We start from the raw sequence: 22,700 nt of genomic DNA on the forward strand, positions 1-22,700 counted from the left end.
AAACTACTCATTTGTTGTCTATTGTAAATTTGTATATTTTGACTCACTTGGTGAGATTACTTGCCTTCCATATCCTTGGCTATCAGACACTAAACAAGAAATCTCTCTTCCACTAAAGAAAATGATTCAAAGCTAGAAAGCCCTCTAAGCAAAATATGTGAGTTCTGAAGAAAATGATGGAAGGGGAGAAAATGACATCAAGCATTTGTGCTGCTCTGTAAAAGCACTTAAGAACCTGAACACATAAAAAAAGAAATAAGGGAAAAGGGGAAAAAAGGGGGCTGATAAAGTCTCTGGCTACAATACAGGAGACATATCATTACCATATGATCGACTGTGGGTGTCAGCAGCCTGGATTCTGTTCATAGAGGGAAACCTTACTTTTTTAACTGTGCTATGGAATAGAAGCAGGAGGTTTTTCCACCAAGTGACAGTCACTGAGCAGTAACCTACCCCTCCTCCTTTCCACACCTGCACAGTCTTCTGCCTGGCTTGAATCTTTTCACTTAATTGCATCTCAGTTCTGGGGGCGCCTGTTGCAAATCCCTGGATTAAAAGGTATGGCTTTCAATAATTATCTTGAACTCTGCTGCGGTACAGTAAAACTTCAGTCACAGCTAGAGGGAACAAGGAGTTTGAGAGAGGAGGCTTTTAACTAAAACTTTAGTACTGTTACATCTACACTATTTGGGAACTTTGTAGAGAACTGTGGACATTTCCTAGCAGTCTTTTTACATTTGGGACCATTTCTTTGTATTTCCATAAGGATTGGTATGTTGTCTGTTTCTTAAGACATTTTGTAGCTGTGCATTTTCTTATTGTAATGTAAAGTTTGGAGTATATGATGTTGTAAGAGGAAACAATGCTGAATCTTCGTGTTTTGCAGTTTGAAAACTAGGAGGTATTTTTATTTTAAGTTAAAAGTTGTATGGGGGGAGGGGTGCTTTGCTCAGAGTAGCAGATATCTTTCCAAACACTGCAAAGTGGTATATTACATATGTAAACTGTGATTACATATGTAAGAGGATTCTTGACTGAAAGAGCTAAAGGTAAACAAACATAGCTGTACTATGGTAAAAGGCTACAAACCACGTAAGCAGGCATTCATGCTTTTTGAAAAATGGAAAGGAATGTGCTTGCAAAAGCTTGAATGTGTCCAGCAGAATGAATTCTTTGCCTCATCAGTTCTTGATGTCTTATATTTGCTGTGAAAATAAATGCAATATGTTAGTTGCTGTTGAAGCTTTTAACAAGGTAACTCTGGATTGAGATGGAGAAAGTTTTATGTTAGACTTTCCTTCCTTCCTAGAAAAGTCCTTCTTGTTCTCAGTTTCCAAAAGACAAGATAAAGTATTGCATTCTACAAATCAGTGAAGTCAAACACCTACTTCCAAGGAGTCTGGCTCAACTGATTCATGGATCAGGCTATCAGAGATTTAAACTCCTGGACAGAAATACCACAACATAATTCAGTATGGAATTAAACCTCTCCCCACCCCCGCACCCAATGTAATGTATATGATTTTGCAGATTGTTTATATACACATACACATTTTCTGGCTATTCTGTTTTCAAGGCACACACCTTCTAGTGTATGTGAGTTGCTAAAAGAATCCCCAACCTTTGTTTGCTATCCTCAAGAAAAACTTTGATCAAACTAATACAGCACAATCCTATGAATGTTTACTCAGAAGTAAGTCCCACAGGGTACAATGGGGCTCACTCCCTACTCAAGATTGCAGCCATATCAAAGTTACTTAAGGAATGGTACGGTTATTAAAGGATACTGCAGTCACTGAAGGAAAAGGGCCATTGTTAGTTGGTAATCACAGAGAGTTTTTCATATATTTTAGATTGTGAACCTCAGCACATGTACCTAAATTTTAAGTTCCTCTGAAATCTGTCAGAATGCCATTGTTTATTGGTAGAGTGTAAAAGTGCCTTATGAATTATATGGTTCGAGACATTTCAATAACATGTTTATTTTTAAAAACATTCCTAAATCTTTTGTCCTCAATCTCAGTTAGCATTGTGCTATTCTTCATTGTGGGACTACATCTATACTGAGAAAAATAAAGGATGTGCTTCTTTGATAGATTTCCTTTTAGCAATAACTTACAGAACTACCATGGTATTTCTCATGTGCCAGTTGTGCTTATAAAGTGAGATCAGTAGTTCCAATTGATTATTTACCAACAATTGTTACATTTTTCATTAAAAAATCCAACAATTTTAAAAGTTTTATTCTAATTTATAATTCAAGGCACCATACTGTTTTCACAGAATCATAATGTTTTAGCACCCCAAGGGGAATAAAAATTCATATAAATAATCCCTATGTCATGAATCATTGATTGGCAGAAAGAAGGAATAATAAGCTGATTAATGCCATTTTATATTTCAATTTTGGATCCCCCATGATAGTCCTTTGGACTAGGAAGACTAGTAAAAATTATTAATCTATATGTAATGTATAAATCCAGAATCATGCTACCAGCTATTAACTGCAAATTGCGTTAACGAGTTCTGAGACTAAGTATCAATGTAGCGTAGTGCCATTCTCAACTGTTGGCATTGAACCAGGGAGACTAATGTCCACGTTCTTGCTCAGTGATGTACCCAGTGGGTGACCTTAGGCCAGTTACTATCTCTTAGCCCAACCTCCTTCACAAGAATAAAACTGTTTAGAATAAAAGTTAAATTAGAGCATGACCAAGGACACATTTTTGGTCCAGTGGCTGGATTGCTCCCCAGACCAATCTGGAGGGCTGAATGACTTCAAGGGGTGGGGTGAGCCTGCTCTCAAAGCCCCTCCCCTTCTGCTGATATCATATGGCCCCACCCTGACCCTTCTTTTCTCTGAGCAAGAGGGAGGCACGTAGCTCCTCTCTCTCCTGGAATCTCACCAACATATAAATGTACTATAGAATGTCTACTAAATAGTTAGCTTTGTTAGCAATCCCTAATCCTGAGTTTCAAAGATTTTGACATGCTCGCCTCTGGAAGATACAACTTTCAAGTAATTATGATCTATGCAGGTGCAGGTAATGTGGTTCAATGGACACCCCTTTGGAACCTGCTGAGATGCTCTACCCCTCCCACTATTTTATGTAAATAACTTGTTGTTGTTGTTGTTGTTGTTGTATTGAGAGGGAGAATGTATAAGGGTGGTGATCCAGAGTGCAAGGGAAAAAAATTAGTTGGCTGAAAGAGCAAATTGCCGGTGGGGGGAGTTAAAAGAGAGTTTGCCTTCTGTGAAATAGGTTTCTGTTGACACTGACAATTGGCTTCAAATGGGTTGTTTGGTGTGTGGGTGATTACACGCCAACTCTACCTTCTACTCAGTCTTTGGGCAGATTACTTGTCCTTTTTGACTAGCCACTCTTCTCATTGCCGCCATTTTGTTTGGTGACCAGGATAATTTCTCATCTTGCCAAATGTGCCCATGGGCCTTAAAAGGTTGTCTACCCCTGCTCTATGAGGATGCATAGTGGAAAACTACCCGTCAAAATCTTTGAAATCCTATGAAGTTGCAATAGTCTTCCAACAGAAGGCTTGCTTTTGTGTGACCCCTGCAGCATGGGCGCTTCTTCCACACAGCAGGTTCTCCTGGCAAAAGTAACATTTATAAATAGCAAGCAAGTGGACGACATGGTTTCTTTCTGTCCTAGTGCCACTCTGGCAATGGGTTTGTGGGAAATAACTATGTCATCTATTCATCTCATGTGGTTGAAAGATGAGATTCAAAAATGAGGCTACAGGATGAGAAACAATATTCGTGTCAACGTATGAATTAGCCCTAATGATACTGAAAATAACATTCTGTAGGTCTGTATTGCTGAATCTAAAGAAATACTCAAGAAAAACAACAACACAAGAATCATGGGTTAAAGGTTGATTTATATATTTATAAAATAGCAAAGATAGTGCAGCCCTGTTTATGAGCAGTTTTTTCTTCCTTTCTGTTATTGCATTGTAGTTAAAAAGCAGCAGCAGAGGGGCGTTACAGCAACCTCCCATGCCCTTCCTATGCCTCTTCCCTATATACCTTGGGAAATCTGAGACTTCTGATAAAAGCAAGGCTGGCCCAAGGTATTTCACTGCCTGAGGCAAAGGACAAGATGGGGTGACCTCTTCGTTTTGCATACATAAGCCACCTGGACTGGAACTTGAAATTTATTTCAACGCTGGCAGCAGGGTAGTGTCCTCCACTGCATCTGAAACAGTATAGGGGGACCTGTTGGGGGACAGAGCTGTGGCATAGGGCGGTTATGTGTCCTCTATTTCAGAGGACAATCCTCTATTTGACAGGCTGCCAGAGGACTGCCCTCTATTTGAAAGGCTGTATTGTCCAATTCCAGTTTAAAGATAAAGAACCAGAAGAACTGTTGCCCATCAAAAGTTAACGCCTGAACAGTGAGCATCTGAACAGGCACACTGATCACCTGTTTGTAGTCTCTCACACTATGATGAGAGGTACTGCATTTTTATTTAAATTATACAAATATTTCTACATTTGCATTTGTACAGATAAATTAACATATGCAATTTTTATGCAAATCACTGTCGTCTAGTGGCCACCCTATGTACCCTTCTGGTTTCCAACAGGAGGGGATAGCCGAGTCGCTCAGAAGGAATAGCAGGGGAGCTGCCCCCAGCGTATGATCTGATATGGTTGCCTCACTTTGCCATGGCTGACACTGGACAAATGTCAGCTGGTTGTATGTAGGTGCAGGGAGCCTGGGCCTCACTTTTATCAGCTTAAAGGCTGCCTGCACTCCTGTGGCAAACCATTGAAAGCTGGGCTAAATGTTGATTCATTGTCAAGGAAGCCAAGAATAACCAGCCAGACATGGAACATTTTCTTTAAAATGCTGTATAAGACTTGGTTCAAGGAACTAAAGTTTCCTTTTACAAGACCTTGCCAGCCTGGCAGGTTTTTTTTTTTAACCTACCCACCCCACACCAGAAAAACAATCTATCACAAGTTTCAGAACTTGAGGTTAACCACCATAATGAAAAATGAGGGAAGAAGAGAATTCAGTCCACATCTTGCTATATTGACTTAAGAACTAGAAAATGCAAAATGTGGTCTCCTTTCCTTAATTATTGTTCAGAATCCTAATATAGATGGCTGTTACTATTTTATATAAGTAAAATTAAACTAAACTATCCATAAATATGTACTTGCAATTGTCTCTATGTTCCTTTGTGAATCTGTAATGATTGCTCGTTTCTGGTATAAATGATATGAATGTAATGCCTCTGTACTTGTCTTAACAGGCTGTAGCACTGATCCACTAAACCCTAATTAGATGATAATTCTTTAAAAGATACGATCATTAACACAATGCTACCAACTTGTACATCTTTGCTTTGACTTCTAGATTCACTGCTGTTCTCCTGAATAGATGAACTAAACCATGAAGGTGGCTGTCCTTTTCCTTCTACTTCTGCCACTTTGTTTGGCCAAGCCATTCCATCAAAAAGGCTTGTTTGACTTTATGCTTGAAGATGAAGCAGGTTCTGGAACTCCTGAACTTCCTGGACCATATCCTCCAATACCAGTATGTCCATTCCGCTGTCAATGCCATCTTCGAGTTGTGCAATGTTCTGATTTAGGTAAGCTGAATGAAGTTACTTCATAAAATGTCTGCTTCTGCTGTTTTGCAATGAAAATTTAGTTATTTTAGGAAATTAACCATATTTACTGAGTGCTCCTGTCATGCTGTAATTTAGTTGTTGCTAAGATAGTAACTGTATAATAGTTTTGTCAACACAAAAATTTAGAAAAGAGAGAATTATACATCATATATCAGTAGAAAAATAGGGCCTTTGTGGTGGCTCACCATGAAAGAAATGGTATCCACTTGCTTTCCAGCCTTTCATTCAAGACCACAGGTATTTATTTCTCTTTAAGGAAAAGTCCATTTTCAATGTACATAAATAAGAGATGAACTAGGTATGGTGGGGTTGCACGGCCAGAATGCTATTAAAAACCTAGAGAAGTTCTGAATTCTGTATATCAAATTCTGCTACTCATAAGTTCATCAAGTAGTTATGCATCAAGTGTTTCTTTAAAAAAAACCCATCAATATGTTGAATGGCCACATGAGAGTATACACAGTGAATGTTGTTATTGTTAACTTGAGCATGTGAAAGCTAAAAGTATTTTCTGGTATTTGATTTAATTTGGCCCTATTATTAAGTCTATGAACGAGTCTAATTTGATTAAAATATTGGCATTTTTTCTGTAGTGAGAAATACCAATATGTACTTGATAATTTCCAGACATGAGTGTGAAGCAGGTGTCAGATGTCTAGGTCCGGAAGTAGATCCAAAATAAAGGAAACAGACCCTGTAGTGATTTGCTGCTGAAATTCGGTTCTGGTGGCAAATGGCCACTTCCCCCCATTACGCTAGTTACATTGTGTAAGCCTTTGTTTATGCTAGTACAGCATTATTAGCACTAGTGCTGGGACACCATTAGATGCTACCTCAGGAGGCCATCCTTTCCTGGAGCCAGCCAAGAGAAACAACAATGATCTAGAGTCAAGGCTTGGAGAGACATTGCAATTAGTTATTTCAAATGATGATTTTTTTACAGTCCCAGTGCTTTGGATGTTGAAGCAATATATTGCACAACGCATTCAATGATGAATGTTCTTTGCTAGTTCTCTTTCCCAGGAGCAAGAACACTAAACTAGTTTTGGTGGAAACTGTGGGACCTGGGAGGGTGCATCACTGGGTGCTTGCTTGGAGAATGCTGATGTTCAAATCCTTTTACCTCTGCCACTGCATGGTCCACATCAATCATCCACTCCTGTCCTATTGCACTTTCTGTGGCTTTGGTGCCAATTGAGCAGAAAACAAAAACAAGTCTAAAATTGTTGTTCATTCATCATGACTCCTTAGCCCCTGCAGCTATCTGTCTGAAATTTTGCAGTTTTCTTACCTAGGGCCACTTTTATGACCTATGTGATTCTCATATGAATTGCCCCAAAAAACTTTGGAAGGAATAAGAGGAAGTAAATCACCCACCACCACACACACACAACCTAAACATTCCCTGGAAAAAAATGCTGCACCTATACTTCTGAAATGTTGTATCTTTCTTCAGGGCCACCTGTAAAGTTGTTTCCATAATAATTGCCAACATAAATAGAGTGGAATAAATACATCCCTTTTTTGTTCTTTTTAGAACCCCCCAAACATTGTACTCTTTCACAAAGCTCTCTGCATCTACTAATCTGAAATTTGGCAGGTTTGTTTTCAGAAATGGCAAGTATCCCTGCAAATTCCTTCCAATTCTGCCCAGAAATAAAGTTCTCAGCAGTTCCCTATTTGTTTGTTTGTTTTAAAATCAGTATGTGGTATAAAAACCAATTTTGTAAGTATAATCCCCTCATATTACTATGCTTCAAAATTTCATCTAAGTAAGGCCAGATTTGCACTTTGTGTCAAATCATTTTGAATGTGGAATAAAAAGCAAGATGTAACACTATGAATGTGGTATATGGAATGTGGATTGTGCCCCAATACTGCTATAAAGCAGAAGTGTAGTTCTAGCCTAAGTCTGACAAAGAGAAATAAAGCTATAGCCATGGGTGACTTCCAATAATAATCAATGGAAGGCATGAAGATTTGGATTTCTAAACCAACATTTGGATTTGACTCCAAGCCAAATCTAGCTGCCTCTGAATTGCTGTGAACCAAATTTAGCTGTTTTTGGAATCACCAAATTGGGGTCTGAACTGAATATTGTGGTAAGTTTTAAAAGATTAAACTTGTTACCATTTCCCCCAGAAAAAGCTGTGTGAACCATTTATTCTACATGTATTAATATTATAGTAGGTCCCATATTTATCCATGTCAAATTGCTATGTACACATAGCCATCCGTATTGGCCACCTTGAGACCCAGTATTGGGCAAAAGGCAGGCTACAAATAAATATGATGATGATGATGATGATGATGATGATGATGATGATAAAAGACAGCAGACCGTTTCCCAAGCTATATTTTCCTATTTTTATTTTGGAAATGCTTGTGACAAAGCAACAAGAAAAAGACTATGTAATTTAGAAGGAAAAGATGAATGCATGATGCCCAAATCCTACAAAGCTCCCAGAACTTTCTCAAGTGTTTACACATCCTATATTCATGACTGGCTTATTTCAACTAGGGCTGTGTACTAGGGGTGGGTGGAAAATCGCAGGGGCCTGCGGGCTCGCTGGATGCTCCACTCTCGGGTCCCATGGAATGCACATAGTGGATTTTTACCCCATGGTCCCTCGTGGTGTTTCTCCTGTTGGGTACGAGGAAATTGCACAATTTCCCCAGCCTTGGAGAAATTGTGCTAGTCTTCCCCACCCCACCAACGGAGGTGTTTAAGCCATCCCCGCACCCATCGGTGTCTGAAAGGGCCTATTAATGCTTGTGTTAAGAGGCCCTTTCAGGCCCCGATGGGCATGGGGGGAGGAGCAGAAGGGTTTTACCCTTCTAGTCTAATGGCGGCCGCGGGGTTGGGGGGGGGAGGAAAGTGAGCTCTCTGGTCCTCTGGAAAGTGCACAGATCCCCCAGCCATGGCATTAGTGTGGCAGGGGGAATTTCCGCACTTTCCGGAGGCCTCGGATGTGTGCAATGCTGAGTGCTCTCTGGGCCAGCTCAGCTGGAAGAGGGCCAGCCACACAGTGCTCAGCTCACATTGCATGAACAAATACTTCCCCTAGGTGTGTAAAAGGAAATAATTACGTTTCACTGCTAAGTAATGCCAAAGAATCTGATGAGAGAAGAGAGTTCTAAAGTGTACTACTGGAGCACCACAGGTATTCTGTTTAGGTGAAGTTGCACAGATAAATGATCATAGAATCTTAGAATAGTAGAGTTGGAAGGGGCCTATAAGGCCATCGAGTCCAACCCCTTTGGCTCTTTGAAAATTGTAATTATAACCCAATTCAATAATGCATGTTTAATCTCTGGCATATGGTATGCATATCTCACATGTAGAACTATGTCGTTCAATTCTAAAACACTGGAGTGACTGAACAGGAATTTCACCTTCCATGGCTTTCCAAATCAGGCAAACTATTACTTTGCGCCAGCAGTTGAAGGCCCAGAACTTTGACTGAATTAATTCTGCTTTGCTGTTACAATTCTAGTTGATTGTTATCCAGACTTCTTCTTCCCCAGTGTGCAAGGGTGGAACGAGATATCATTACAATCCCCTTTCAAAAAGCTTATTACTAGTTACATTATTTATGCTGACATTCCCTCTGGACTGAATGTTCAAATGTGAAAATGTTCTTGGACAGTTTGTTTGGCTGAGTTTGATAGCTTATGTTAATATGGACTTAAATGCTTAACAATTTGGGCGGTGGCTAACTTTTCATTACTGTATTTTATAACTGAAATGTAGAACCTTTTCCTCCTAATGTATTCTTGCATTTTACTGAATCCACAATTCTAACTCAATCTACTTGATAGCAGATAAAGGTACCTCAATTCTAGTGCATCATACTCATTTGTTCTGAGTCAAAAGCTTTGAATTACAAGGATCTAGTTTAACCAGAGTCTCAGACATATGAGGCTTATTGTCGATTTGTTTTAGGCCAGTTCTTGAAGAACAGATGAAAAGTCAAATAAATGTGAAAACAGTGTGTGTGCCTCTGAAGGAATCTCTATATGCCACAGAAAACCTTATAACAGTTGGCTCTCTCCTTCATTGGCCTAATATTTACTCTTGATGGATGTTCAACTAAATATTTGCTTTTGAAGATCTCCAGCACATTTAGCAGTCAATCCTATTAAGCTGAAGAGTAGCCCTGAAGTACACTTTTTCTTTCTCTTACAAACATTACCTAGGAAGTTGTATTCACTAACTTTTTCAAAAAAATTTTTTTGGCTTTGTTAAGATTTTGGAGTCATCAATATGCTAATTATTTGCTTCTTTTCAAGTTCTTCTCAGAAGACTGGGAAGGGGAAAACTAATGGGGAAAGCACACCTCCCCTTCTCTGCTAGCCCTCTTTCCTTCCCAAGCAGAAAAGAAACTTCAATTTGAGAAGGGAGATGGGATAACCAGGGGGCTCACTAGACATAGGAAAAACCTGGCTGGACTTCCCTTAATGGAGAATTATCTTGTAGAGATAATTATCAGAGAGCTTCGGCTATTGGCGGTATAAAAATGTAATAAATAAATAAATAAATAAATAAATAAATAAAATCCACAGGGGTGTGCTCAGAAGCCTCATTTCCTATAGCATCCTTTGCCTCCTGAATTAAATCAAGAGATATAAAATGTCAAACCTCATGCTCTCCTATAGGAAATGGCTCTCGAGCATTCTCAGAAACACTGTCTCCAGTTAAAGAGAGGCTGACGACTATCTCCACTGAATGCTCCCCACTGGTGGTGTTTTTTGTCAGAAATGGGGATGGGGGAATTATTGGCAAGAGGACTGGTTAAGAGGTGAGGATGACCCATCCTTACTTTAAACTGAATCTGAGATCCAGTCCTAGCTCAAAAGGATGCTTCTTTGCTTTTAAAAGCATCCCTCCACATTGCCAATTTGCACATTTTGCTAGGCACTTGTAGTTTGTGGAAGATAGGGATAAATCAACTTTAGGTTTGCTACTAATGTGGTACTCCGAAGACACAATCCTATCTATATTTAGACAGAAAAGACCTACAAGTTCCAGCATTCCCCAGTGATCCATGCATAGGACTGCGCCCTTAGCTGCTTTTTTAAAACGAATATAGCTTGTTGAAATATGCATACTTAATGTCCAGTGTATGTATTTTGTGTGGTGTTAAATATGTGTTGTTAACAGCTGCCTTGCTGTGAATACTCCAGTTGCATTTGAAAGGTAGGGTTTTTTTAAAAAAATAGATGGATTAATAGATTAACACTTAGGGTTGTTTTGGAACCAACTATAGACATATTAGGCTTTAAAAACATGTTATCTCATGCAAATAGAAATTTAATATATGGCATTACTTCCATGTAGAGAACCACATGAATCCCATGTGGTGTTTGTCACATGGAGATCTGGTGGAAAGTTGTTGCCAAACAAGGCTTCCTGCCACATTTGAGTGTTGTGTGAAATAGATTACCAGGATTCACACAATTACGTTCATCAAAGCAACCTAAGAGAAGTTACATGGAAGAGACACAGACAGACTGAAGAAAAGAACAGGAGTGACATGGAATTGAGGAAAGAAGGGCAAGTAAAACCCAGAGCATCTATGTGTAGAAATCCCATAGAACCTCCCAAAAGGAAAGATTATATGTATTCACATAGTTATTTTAATTAACCAGCCAATTTGTTGGTGGTGGACCTACATGTGGGTAACATGTGGCCTCCCTGACCTCTGGTGGAGTCTCCCTTGCTGCACCACCAGCAACCCCACCACCACCACAAATCGGCAAGAGGTTAAAAGTGACAGATTTAGCTTGTTTTCACATTTCAGTGGTGTGGTGGCAGCAGAATTGCAGTTGGGGGGGGGAAGAGATGACTTCTCCCTGCTGTGGACTCTTAGGTGTTGATGAGAAGGGAGAAAGAGTTATAAATGTTGAAAGACTGTGGTTCTAGTATTATGAGACAAAGAGAAGAAGCATTCCTCATAGGGATGTTGCACCAGTCCCCAGATAATTTTTTTGCCCTTGTTTTTACACCTTTTTTAGCTCCACAATATTGTTTTTGAGGTGCAGTAACCAGGAATATGCACAATAGTCCAAGTGTGGTTGCACCACAGATTTCTTTCATGATCCCCAGCATGGAATTCACTTTTATAGCATCTGCACACATGGTTGATGCATTCATCAAGCTATCCACCACAACACCAATATCCCTTTCCTGCCAGCTGAGTCCCCACTCACACATGTATGTGAATTTCGGATTCTTTGCCCCAGTGTGCATCACTTTACACTTGCTTATATTGAAGGTGAAAGAAGAAAGTGCAAAAGCTGGGTTGCAGTTAAACCTCAAAAAAACCAAGATTATGGCAACCAGCTTGATTGATAACTGGCAAATAGAGGGAGAAAATGTGGAGGCAGTGACAGACTTCATATTTCTGGGTGCAAAGATTACTGCAGACGCTGACTGCAGCCAGGAAATCAGAAGACATTTACTTCTTGGGAGGAGAGCAATGACAAATCTTGATAAAATAGTTAAGAGCAGAGACACCACACTGACAACAAAGATCCACATAGTTAAAGCAATGGTATTCCCCGTAGTAACCTATGGCTGCGAGAGCTGGACCATAAGGGAAGCTGAGCGAAGGAAGATAGATGCTTTTGAACTGTGGTGTTGGAGGAAAATGCTGAGAGTGCCTTGGACTGCAAGAAGATCAAACCAGTCCATACTCCAGGAAATAAAGCCAGACTGCTCACTTGAGGGAATAATATTAAAGGCAAAACTGAAGTACTTTGGCCACATAATGAGAAGACAGGATACCCTGGAGCAGAGGCTGATGCTAGGGAAAGTGGAAGGCAAAAGGAAGAGGGGCTGACCAAGGACAAGATGGATGGATGATATTCTGGAGGTGACAGACTTGACCTTGGGGGAGCTAGGGGTGGCGACAGCCGACAGAAAGCTCTGGCGTGGGCTGGTCCATGAAGTCACGAAGAGTCGGAAGCGACTGAACGAATAAACAACAAATATTGAACTACATTGTATCATGGGATAAGAGGAAAGGTCCTGTTCTGGATTGGTAACTCATTAAAGAGCAGGAAGCAGAGAGCAGGAATCAATGGACACTTCTTACAATGAAGGGATATAGACAATGGCGTTCCTGGAGGATGTGTATTGGAGCCAGAGCTTTCAAACTTGCTCATAAAGTAGATGAAAGCAGTGAAATGGCCAAGGGGCTGACTTCATGGTGCTGGGTTGGTGCTGCCTCCTTCTCAAACCCCACGCTTTCCCTCTCCCAGGGTGACATCAGGTAATCCCAATGCCAAGGAGAGAATGCGGGAGTTCTGGGCAGCCATCCAGGTACTGGAGCCGCTCTTGCCATCTTCCTGCTGGAAGGCGAACAAATGCCAGTTACCTCCCAGCAGGCACCACCCCTGGGTTGACCCTAGAGCGACGTCACATGGCAGAAGCACAGTGTTGATGTCACTGTCTTTGAAAAAGTCGGGGTAAGTCCCTGACTTTTTCAAACTGCAGCATCATGGGGAAGCCAACGAAACAAAACTGCAGTGGCTGCGAAGCTGCGCCTGGGTCGTTTAACTGGTGCAGTGCAGCTCCGCAACCAACGCAGGGCTTTTCCTTCTTATAGATAGCCCCACGTTTGCTGATGGCATTAAGTTAAAAAGCACTGGTTCCAAAGCATTTTCCCTTTCAACTTCCTTTTAGCAATGCCCTCATTTTGGAGACATTTCTCATTTGAAGTCAAATGTTAGTGTGCTGGACTTCCTTGGCCAATATAAATTTAATTTGATAAAGCCATTGCAGAGTATATACTGCAAAAGACAGAAAAGACAAAGGACATTTATCGATCCAATGGCTCATACTGAGATATGTATGAGCAACGAAGGGAATAATCTTCCAGAAAATCAATCACTGCCATTATGGCTTCCTGTTGCTGAATCAGTTTCATGCTAGATCTGTTTGCTGAAAATCCAGAGGGTAGGGAACTGTGCAAGTTTATTCAAGTTGTGTTTGCAACGAGTTCTATAAGCAAATGAGAATTTTATACAAACTTGTAGCAGCAAGGAGCATTATCTTAAACCATAGTACAATAGATAAATCAAAAAGTTTGGGTTTCGATACATTAGATGCTTCTAGCTGCTCCTGCAGCAAGCTAATGTCAGAGCCCACTTTTTCAACCACAGAATTCAGAGGATTTGGGCGTTGAAGTAAAGATGAGAAGTTTGGGAGAAGACAAAAAGCCATTGAAGAGGGTAGACACATGGTCTACATGACAGTAGAGATTAATAGTTTTGTCGGCAAAGTTCAGGATAGAGAGGACATATGGGAATGTAACTATAAAGACAAGATGAGTGCACCAGTAGTCAAGGCAAGAGAAGAACAGAGTACAAACAAGACTTTTTACCTAGGGTGGTATTTTTGCAATATTGTGCAGGGTGAAATTGTCCAGTGATGGCGACAGACTGAATATGGAGAGTTAAGGAGAGAGAGGAAATAGGACCAAAGTTGTATGTCATAGTTGGCAATATTGTCAGTAAGTTGGTGTACAAGGTGAGGAAAGCTTAAGGGGAAATATGAGAAGTTCAGCATTGGACTTATTTGGAAATATAATAGGAATATTTTCCAATATTAAGGTATCTCAGGATACCTCACAGTTTCTTTACTCGGGGAGAGAAAGAGGAAACAGCAATGAACACATGGCCTATTCAGGGGCTGTTTATATAGGACCACTTTTCCTGCACACAGCAGTAAATGTTGGCTCATTCCACGTTTTTGTGGGGTTTTTTTAATAAAAAGATGGATTAAAAGGGGTCTATTTTGCAACGGAAAAACAAGTGGAAGGAGCAGGAGGCTCATGGGAGGCAGATGTCATCATCTTTAGGACACATAAACATCCATAAGTGGGCTGTAGCAAATGAGCATGTGATAAAATGCTCATCTGATGATGCTCTTATTCTGACTTCCCAAGGAGTTTTTACATGCATACTGTTTCTACCAATATGATTGGCATGTATGACATGTGCAAGCTCCTATGATTTGTTACCTTAAAAGTGATGTAAGGGCCTTGCTAGAGCAGGCCGGCTGAGCCGTCCTGGAGGCGGGGCTACAGCGCGCTAACTTTAACGCACGCCGCCCAGCCTCCTAGACGGCCAACGCGCAGGGACGACGGAAGCCCTGCAGCGTCGGCCAATTTTTTTGGTTTTAAAGGGGCCACGTGGGGCCCGAAGCCGCTGGAGAAGGTAAGGTTTTTTTTTACTTAAGCCCCCCCATCCGCCCTCCCTCGCCATCCCTGTCATCGCCCTCTGCCATCCCCTCGCCGTCTCCCGTGTGTCACCTCCACCCCCCCTCGCCGTCTCCCGCGTGTCGCCCTCCGCTGCCCCCTCACCGTCTCCCGTGGGTCGCCCTCCGCCCCCCCTCGCCGTCTCCCATGGGTCGCCCTCCGCCATCCCCCTTTCCTGCCGGTCCGGCCTTCCCTCCCCATCTCCCCCCCCAGGATCAACCCCCCCCGGCGCGATGGGCACAGCGCTCGCAAGTAGCCGCAAAAAGCCACGGACCTTCCTAGACGTTCCGCAGCCCCGGCCTCAGGCCAGGGCTGCGAAAACGGCGCGCCATAAGCGACTTCGCTTATGGCGCGTTAGAGGAGGCCTCAGTGCGGCCTGGGCCCGGATTCCCCTGTGTGTCATCTGGATGCACAGCAGGGAAAACGGGTCTCAAAGCACGCTAAGGCCTCGTCTAGCAAAGCCCTAGGAATGCCTCTCCTGTAATTATCTGGGGATGGAATATGCCATACTACTCTTGATCAACATTTGCAATTCCAATCAGTGGGCTTCCTCTGCTGATTGGTATTAAATTGCAAAAGGGAACAACATAGAATATTTAATGTTTTGCATCTACAGATACCAAAATACAATGGGTTTTATGGTAGAGCTACACAATGCTAGTGATGGGCAATAGTTAAACTACTTGTTTAAACACTTTTAATGTAGTTGGACATAATTACAAATACTTTATCAAAAATAGTTCAAACTATGTAGGTAAACTACTTTTATTGGTACTACTGTAGCTTAATTAAAATTACTTTCATCCATTTAGGGAACCACCCCTCCAGTTATTTAAATAATTCATAGTTTATTATCAAGTTCCATATAAATACCAATATAAATACTAAAGCAGTATCTAGAAAGAATACAAGCATGCCTAGAATTAACAGCAGAGGGTATGACAATCACTTTCTATTCTTATATCAGATTGCTAGGAGCATGCTTAATGTGTAGCATTTCTCAGGAAGCTTGCTGTAATCAGAATATTCTAGAAGTTCAGCCTGACCCAGGATATATACAGAGTTGGTTCAATACTAAGTTAGTCATGCTTTAGTACCACTGAAACCAATTACTCCATATCTTTACACAAGCTCACATAATGGCTTCAAGTGCACTTTGAACAAGAGAGAGAACAATCCTATACATCCTGTCCTAGAAGTAAATCCCATTAAACTTAATAAGGCTTACTTCTGCATAGACATGAAGAGGATTGCACTATAGCTTGCCCCATTAATTTCAGTGGATCTAGAATATGACCTAGTCTAGATCCAACTAAATAAAGATATGAAAGATATTCCGGTTAGACTTAGTGCAAAAGCAATGTAGGTGAAGCTACCTTGTATTATAAAATATTAAATAATTTATATTCCGTTGCTTCATCTGACTGTGCTCACAAGTGTTTTTAATCAAACTGTCCAATGTTCTTCAGGCATTTGCAGTGAAGCAGAAATAAATATCTCCTTAAAAGCAGCCTTGTTTCAGTTTCAAACAGAAATGAAGATAGAATTTGATTATGCAATTTCATTTAGACATGTTCTCAGTTTTCATAAATCCAATAATCTGAACATTTTGATGAGGAAAAATATGAGAGCATTGGTATGTAGGAAAGTTTAAATGCTAAAATCATGCTATATATTTTCTTTAATTATACTCTGACGTTTTACTCATTGCAATCAGTGATAATTTAGCTGTTTACGTTAGTGGAAGAAGGATGCAAATCAAATGAGGCATGTTTTTGGTCTGACTACACTGATTATATACAATTTACTCTCTTCAGATGTATGTCAAGGAACTGTATCCAAATATGGCCTTTCTTCAAGCGCTTCTTATTTGCTGAAGTCAGCAGAACATGGTATTTGGAAAGTTTCCAAGATTAGGCCCCTCACTATCATATAGAACTTCAGCTTAGGGTCCAACAGGCCATCATTAGAATGTGGAGGATTTAAAATATAAATCAATGCACATAAAATCTGATTTTACATTGTATAAAGGCTTGTTTGAATAGGTGGAGAATGGAAAGCTCATGGGCATTTGAATGATCCCAAAAATGGAGAAGGAAAATGTGTATGGAGATTTTTTTCTTAATGCCTCCACAGTATAATGATGGATACCATTCAAACTACAACAGGAAGAATTCGTTCTGTGGCTTGTGAACTCAGTGATGGGAAATGTTGCCAAGGCAAAGGAGAACATAAGATTTATATTGATTACTGGAGTATACATTGGAGTATGATTAAAAGTTGGTTGAAGATAGCAGGTAGCAAAATAGACACTCATTATACTTTTACACTTGATTGTGTGATTTCTGTGCTCTACCTAAGAAGAATGAGTCCAAGAGAGAACCAGGATCCCTAAACTCTTATCAAGGGCATTGGTTATTGTCAAATACAGGATTCTGAGTTAGATGAGCTACTTGTCTGTTCCACAGTGACCGTTCATACAATTTTAGGTAAAGAAACTTAGAAAGTAGTTGCTCTACTGAAAAATAAAAAATAATTGATAGCCACTAATATTCTCTTAAGCATCTTTAGTGTGTGCAGTAGTTTATTTATTTATTTTTCCCCCTCACAGGCCTTACTCAAGTTCCAAAAGATCTTCCCTCAGATACTACCCTACTGGACCTACAGAACAATAAAATTACTGAAATAAAGGATGGAGATTTCAAAAATTTGAAGGATCTTCATGTAAGTTATAGTGAAATACACATTCCATGTTAGTCATGGTTGAAAGAGAGCCTTTTCCCTCTCTCCCTTCCCTCCTTTATTGTGTCGAAATGTTGAGATGGGGTGTCTTATGGAGAGGGGTAAGTCTGTCAAGGAAAGGAAGGAAGTGAGTGTTTGGCAGGGGTTGTGGGTAACAGGGATAGTTTGGAAGGATCAGAAAGGCATTGGGCAAAGAGAAATGAGGAAGAAAGGAGAGGGCAACAACTTTGGGCTGGTCAGATCTTCTTGCTGACTATTTTGAACTATTTATAGTCGGGCGATGGTACTTCGGGAACTTTGATTCATGTCTCTCCGTGTGGCATATTTTAAAACCTATTTTACCTGAAGAAACTTTGATTTTGTGAGAAGCGGTTTCCACCCATATGAGTTTCTGTTATATTCCATGATACCAATTCTAAGTTATCACTAGATCAGTGATTAAACTGATATTAAACACTTCTTCTTTTAGGATAAGGATAAAGAAGTCAGAGAGAAAGTGGTCTTGTTGGGGAAAATGCTCATCCACCAACAAAAAGCTGTTTTTATCTCTGATATTTTTTATATGGACTCACTCTTGACTCTTGATGGGTACTTGGCCACACCCATATAGACAATGCATTTGATATGCTGTGATTGGCTTTAATAAGCCCCTTGTATTTTCAAATATGGCATTGTTGTCCATTATGGTGGACCTATGTCTGCATAGTACCTTTCATATTCTACTTCTGACAGGGAACAGTTCCCACCTGAAGTGCTATTTCCTTCTCTGTGGAAAATATGTTTCTAATTATTATTTCAAAAGCTTCAGGGGGTTGTTTGAAAGACAGATGTGCAACCAGTTGCTCATGATGACTGTAGGAGATCAAGAAAATTGATACTACTTTAGAAATGTTCTAAAGGTAGATTGACAGATTGATGCTGGTTGTTGGCACTGAGCAGAAAGTCAAAACATCCATCTTGACTGCCCAGATGAAAAACAGTATCAATATATCTCAGGTATATCAGAAGTCTGACTATTTTCGAAGTTCGTTAGCTGGTACTTTAAGGTCAGTGCTATAAGGAAATATCAGTATTACACTGGTGTTTATTACCATGAAGGATGGTAGTAAAAGAAGTTTCTGTGCAATGCATACATTTTGATACATGCATCTGGGAAATCAAATTGGTATGTGTTTCCCAGACATGAGGACATGGTTTCTGTCTTGTCTACAAGCATATTTTAACTACCATAATTCGTAAGTTTGCTGCAGAAAACACTGGTGTTTCTTGCAGCAATCATAACCTATAGTGCTGCCCTCTGAGGACGGTTTTCATACCACATGATTTCAACAAAATTATGTCATACAAAGGAAAGATGCTAGTAATGTAGACAAAATTCACCCATTAGCTGTGCAATATTTGTAGAGTAAACTTCTGAGTATCCACTATCTTCATTTTAGCGGTATTGTGAAACACACCACAATTATCTATGTGTAGGGAACTTAAAACAAGGATTAAAAATGAATGAAATCTCCCTCTGAGAGGTAGCTTTGCTTGCCATTGGAATTTTACTTAGGGACAGCAAAGGAGGGATGATCTGACACATATGGCTGCACAGATTCCCAGGTGCCAGTGTAATTACTGGTCTATGGCAGTACCTATAAATTTGTGACAGGCTGCTGTCTGTACAGCTTAGAGCAGGTCTTGTTTACTGTGCTTGCTTGATGGGGCTATGTCTAGATTGGGTGCTGAAACTCTACAATGTTCATGGAGATACTGTGAAGAACTGAAGTTGTTCCTGAGCATAGATATTTGCACTGTATTTGAGAGTGTACAGTCCATTCCCAGGTGTTTCCATGGGAATGGACTGTACACTCCGTACTGAGTGTGTTCTGTGCAGAAAGAGGTACCATCATGTGAGGAACAGAAGTATCATGGAAGACCTACACCTACAACAGCAATTTGTCATGCAAGCTAAATGGGACATCCACGTTCTAGGGATGTCTGCCGCTTGGATATCTGATCTTTTTTTGGCCCAATGAGGTTCCACAGCATGTATGAGTCACTTTATGTCTGTGAGCCGACTTGCAGCTGTTCCTTTTTGCACATTTTTGTAGGGGGGAGGGACTTTTCACAGTTGCACAAATTACAGGTGAATTTGTGCAAATGATGGTCGAATTTGCTCAAATTAGTCAGAGTTGCACAAATTGCTCAGAAATTGCTACTGAGTTGTCTTTTTATATTCTGAATAGCTATAACACACGTTCATGCATTTCAGGGTGCTTCTAGACTACGCTTTTTTTGTGCCATAAGCTTGCCTCATTCACAAATTTTATGGGGTGGTGGTGTGCGGATGATATCGTCTTCCACTCATAACTCCCTCGTGTTTTTCCACCCATCCTCCACCTTTTTTCTTTCTACAAAAACACCACTAAGGAGGAAATATGGAACAACTGCTCAATGTGTCTGGATTGGTAGCACTAGCAGCAGACTATCTGGAAGCACCCAGAGTCCCTACTGATGTATGTTTAAGACCTAACTGTGATAGTGCTGTGAAGTGATATGGAAGCTGCTGATTAAAATATCAACCCAGCTTCTAGTTGAACAGGTATTGTGTCTATGTGGGCAATGCATACAGGTGTATTCTTTTTTTTTAAAGGATTTTAAGCATATTCTCACTAAGCCTTGCATGGTGCAACCATGCCATAGGGTGCAGCTGCAATTCTGTGCACCCCTCCTAGAGAGTAAGTACAGCTGGATGTATCTTGAAGTGGGTTACATAAGTCTGCATGGATTCCACTACCAGGGAAAAATAGAGTGAGATAAGGGCAGAGACTTCAGTAACTGCTTTGCATTGTATCTGAGCAGCTAACAGAGAATAATAGGGGCTGTTATTGAAATATTGTGCTGGCTTTAGGTAGTACTAAAGTCCTTAGGGAGCTGTATAGTTGTAGTGCCTGTCAGAGATTGAATATTAAGACCAAAAGGCCACTGCCTGCAGCAGCACAGCTTGATGGACAAGACCTATGGGAATTGTGTGTTTTTTAACCCCAAACCAAATCATTGTGCATTATAAATGAATTATTTTCAGAGAAGAAAGTAACAGAACTAAAAATAAAATAAAATGCAATGTTTGTACATATTATGCACATGCTCCGTGCAAGACAAAACCCAAGATGGCTCAGACAATTCCATAGGGTTTCTACCAAGATTGTTAATATAAGCTAGGAGAACATTTGTCTTAGGTGTATTATTGCAGAGTGTCGGAGAAAATATGGAAGTCTGTTTCCAGCTCACAAACAGAGAACTTAGCTGCCATTGCATTCTGTAGTACAAGGGTGGGAACCTCAAGCCCGGGAGCAAGTCCACCCCATCCTCCAGGCCCCACCCACTGTGCACCCCCTCCCCTTATTCTAAAAGGTTAAAATGCCTCTCCTAAGGCTCAGCTATTGTCAGTAAGAATAGAATAGAATATTTATTTCTTATCTGCCTCTCCCTCTGGATCGAGGTGGGGAACAACATTAAATACAAAATCACCAAAAAATCCATAAAACTAGTTAAAAACATATATAAAATTATACAACATTAAAATAACAATCATCTGAGTAGGCCTGCTGGAAAAGACTAGTCTTTATAGCTGTCTTAAACTTGGGAGAGAGTATTAAGTTAACGAATCTCATCTGGTAGGCCATTCCACAGTCTGGGGGTGGCAGCCGTAAAGGTCCTTTGGGTAACAGTTGTCAGCCTAGTTTGGGCTGACTGGAGTAAATTCTTCCCAGAGGACATGAGTGTGCGGTGCAGATTGCATGGGGGAGACGATTCCACGGGTAACCTGGACCCAAACCATGTAGGGTTTTAAAGGTAATAACCAACACTTTATACTTCGCCCGGAAACTAATTGGCAGCCAGTGTAGTGATTTTAAAGTTGATGTAATATGGACACCCCTAGGTGCACCGGTGACCAACCTGGCTGCCATATTTTGAACTAGCTGAAGTTTCCGGACTAGGTACAAAGGTAGCCCTATGTACAGCGCATTGCAGAAGTTGAGCCTTGAAGTTACCAGCACGTGCACAACTGTCTTTAGGTCTTCTAACTCTAGAAAGGGGCGCAGCTGCTTTAAACTAAAAAAAAAAACTGCTGGTATTTTTTGTCCCTGCCCGTTTTACCTTCAGCCCCATCCACCACTGGAACGCAGCCTCCAAGAGTTCCTCCTCAGAAAAAAGGCTGAAGAGTAGTTGCCTACCCTTGCTGTAGCACAAGCCATATACGTTCAGCTAAGAAAAGAAGTGGAGGGGGAAATCAGGCACGTTAGTGCTTCCAGACATAGCTTTTATTGCACCCTGCCTCATTTTACTGGGACTTTGTAATCATCTCATGTTTTCCCACTACTACTTCTTTTGTTACCATAGAAAATCTGCTAAGGAAGAAATTAGGGAATATCTGCACAGTGCCTTGTATGGAAGACCCATAGTTGCTCCACAATCACATGTTCCCTATTGCTTCAAAGTTGACAGGAAATGTTAGGAGTTGCTTACATGGTTGTCCAGCATATCACACACTCCAACCTTCATTTTCCAGTTTAATCTTTTCTAGTCTAATTGGCACGAGCAAAGCTATGCAAAGGTGGAAAGCAATGCATTTTCATGCACTACCTCTTAATTTAAAGCTGTGGAGGGGAGAAGGGGAAAATGTTATCATCACCAACTCCCCCATCCACCTAATGACTAGGCTGGGCGTTGATGGTGCACGTAGTTAGAGGGGGATGAAAGAGGGTCTCATTTTGATAAGTGGGTGTATGGTCTGTCAACTAAGTATGAAAGACAGGATCAGCCTAGAAGGAAATAGCACAAACGGGGGTGAAATTGTTGTTTGGCAGCCTTTGTTTGCCTTGAGATTTCAAAGATTTGCAGGCAAATACCAGTAACACTCAGAAATTGGTAATACCATTCATCTGTTAGTGGCAGTTCTTATCACTCTTGAGTTTGAAGAGTGACAAGAATGCTCACCGCTTCTAAATGAACAGAACATGTTTTTGGGAGAGGCTTCTT

General features: G+C 40.7%; 1 protein-coding gene across 2 annotated transcripts in view; it reads left to right on the forward strand.

The window, feature by feature from the left end:
* The first annotated feature begins 306 nt into the window (after positions 1 to 306).
* The window catches only part of DCN (decorin), a 34,654-nt gene continuing 12,260 nt past the window's right edge, over positions 307 to 22,700 (forward strand). Inside the window, exons 1-3 of one of the 2 annotated variants that reach the window (XM_063133807.1) lie at positions 307 to 558; positions 5,388 to 5,622; positions 17,542 to 17,654. In XM_063133807.1, the coding sequence (XP_062989877.1) occupies positions 5,424 to 5,622; positions 17,542 to 17,654 (312 nt within the window). In that variant the 5' untranslated portion in view covers positions 307 to 558; positions 5,388 to 5,423. Of the gene's footprint in view, positions 559 to 623; positions 772 to 5,387; positions 5,623 to 17,541; positions 17,655 to 22,700 lie in introns of those variants that run through there. The other variant, XM_063133808.1, reaches the window with a different exon arrangement.

The sequence above is a fragment of the Elgaria multicarinata genome, chromosome 9 (genome assembly GCF_023053635.1).
Source record: "Elgaria multicarinata webbii isolate HBS135686 ecotype San Diego chromosome 9, rElgMul1.1.pri, whole genome shotgun sequence".
NCBI lineage: Eukaryota > Metazoa > Chordata > Lepidosauria > Squamata > Anguidae > Elgaria > Elgaria multicarinata.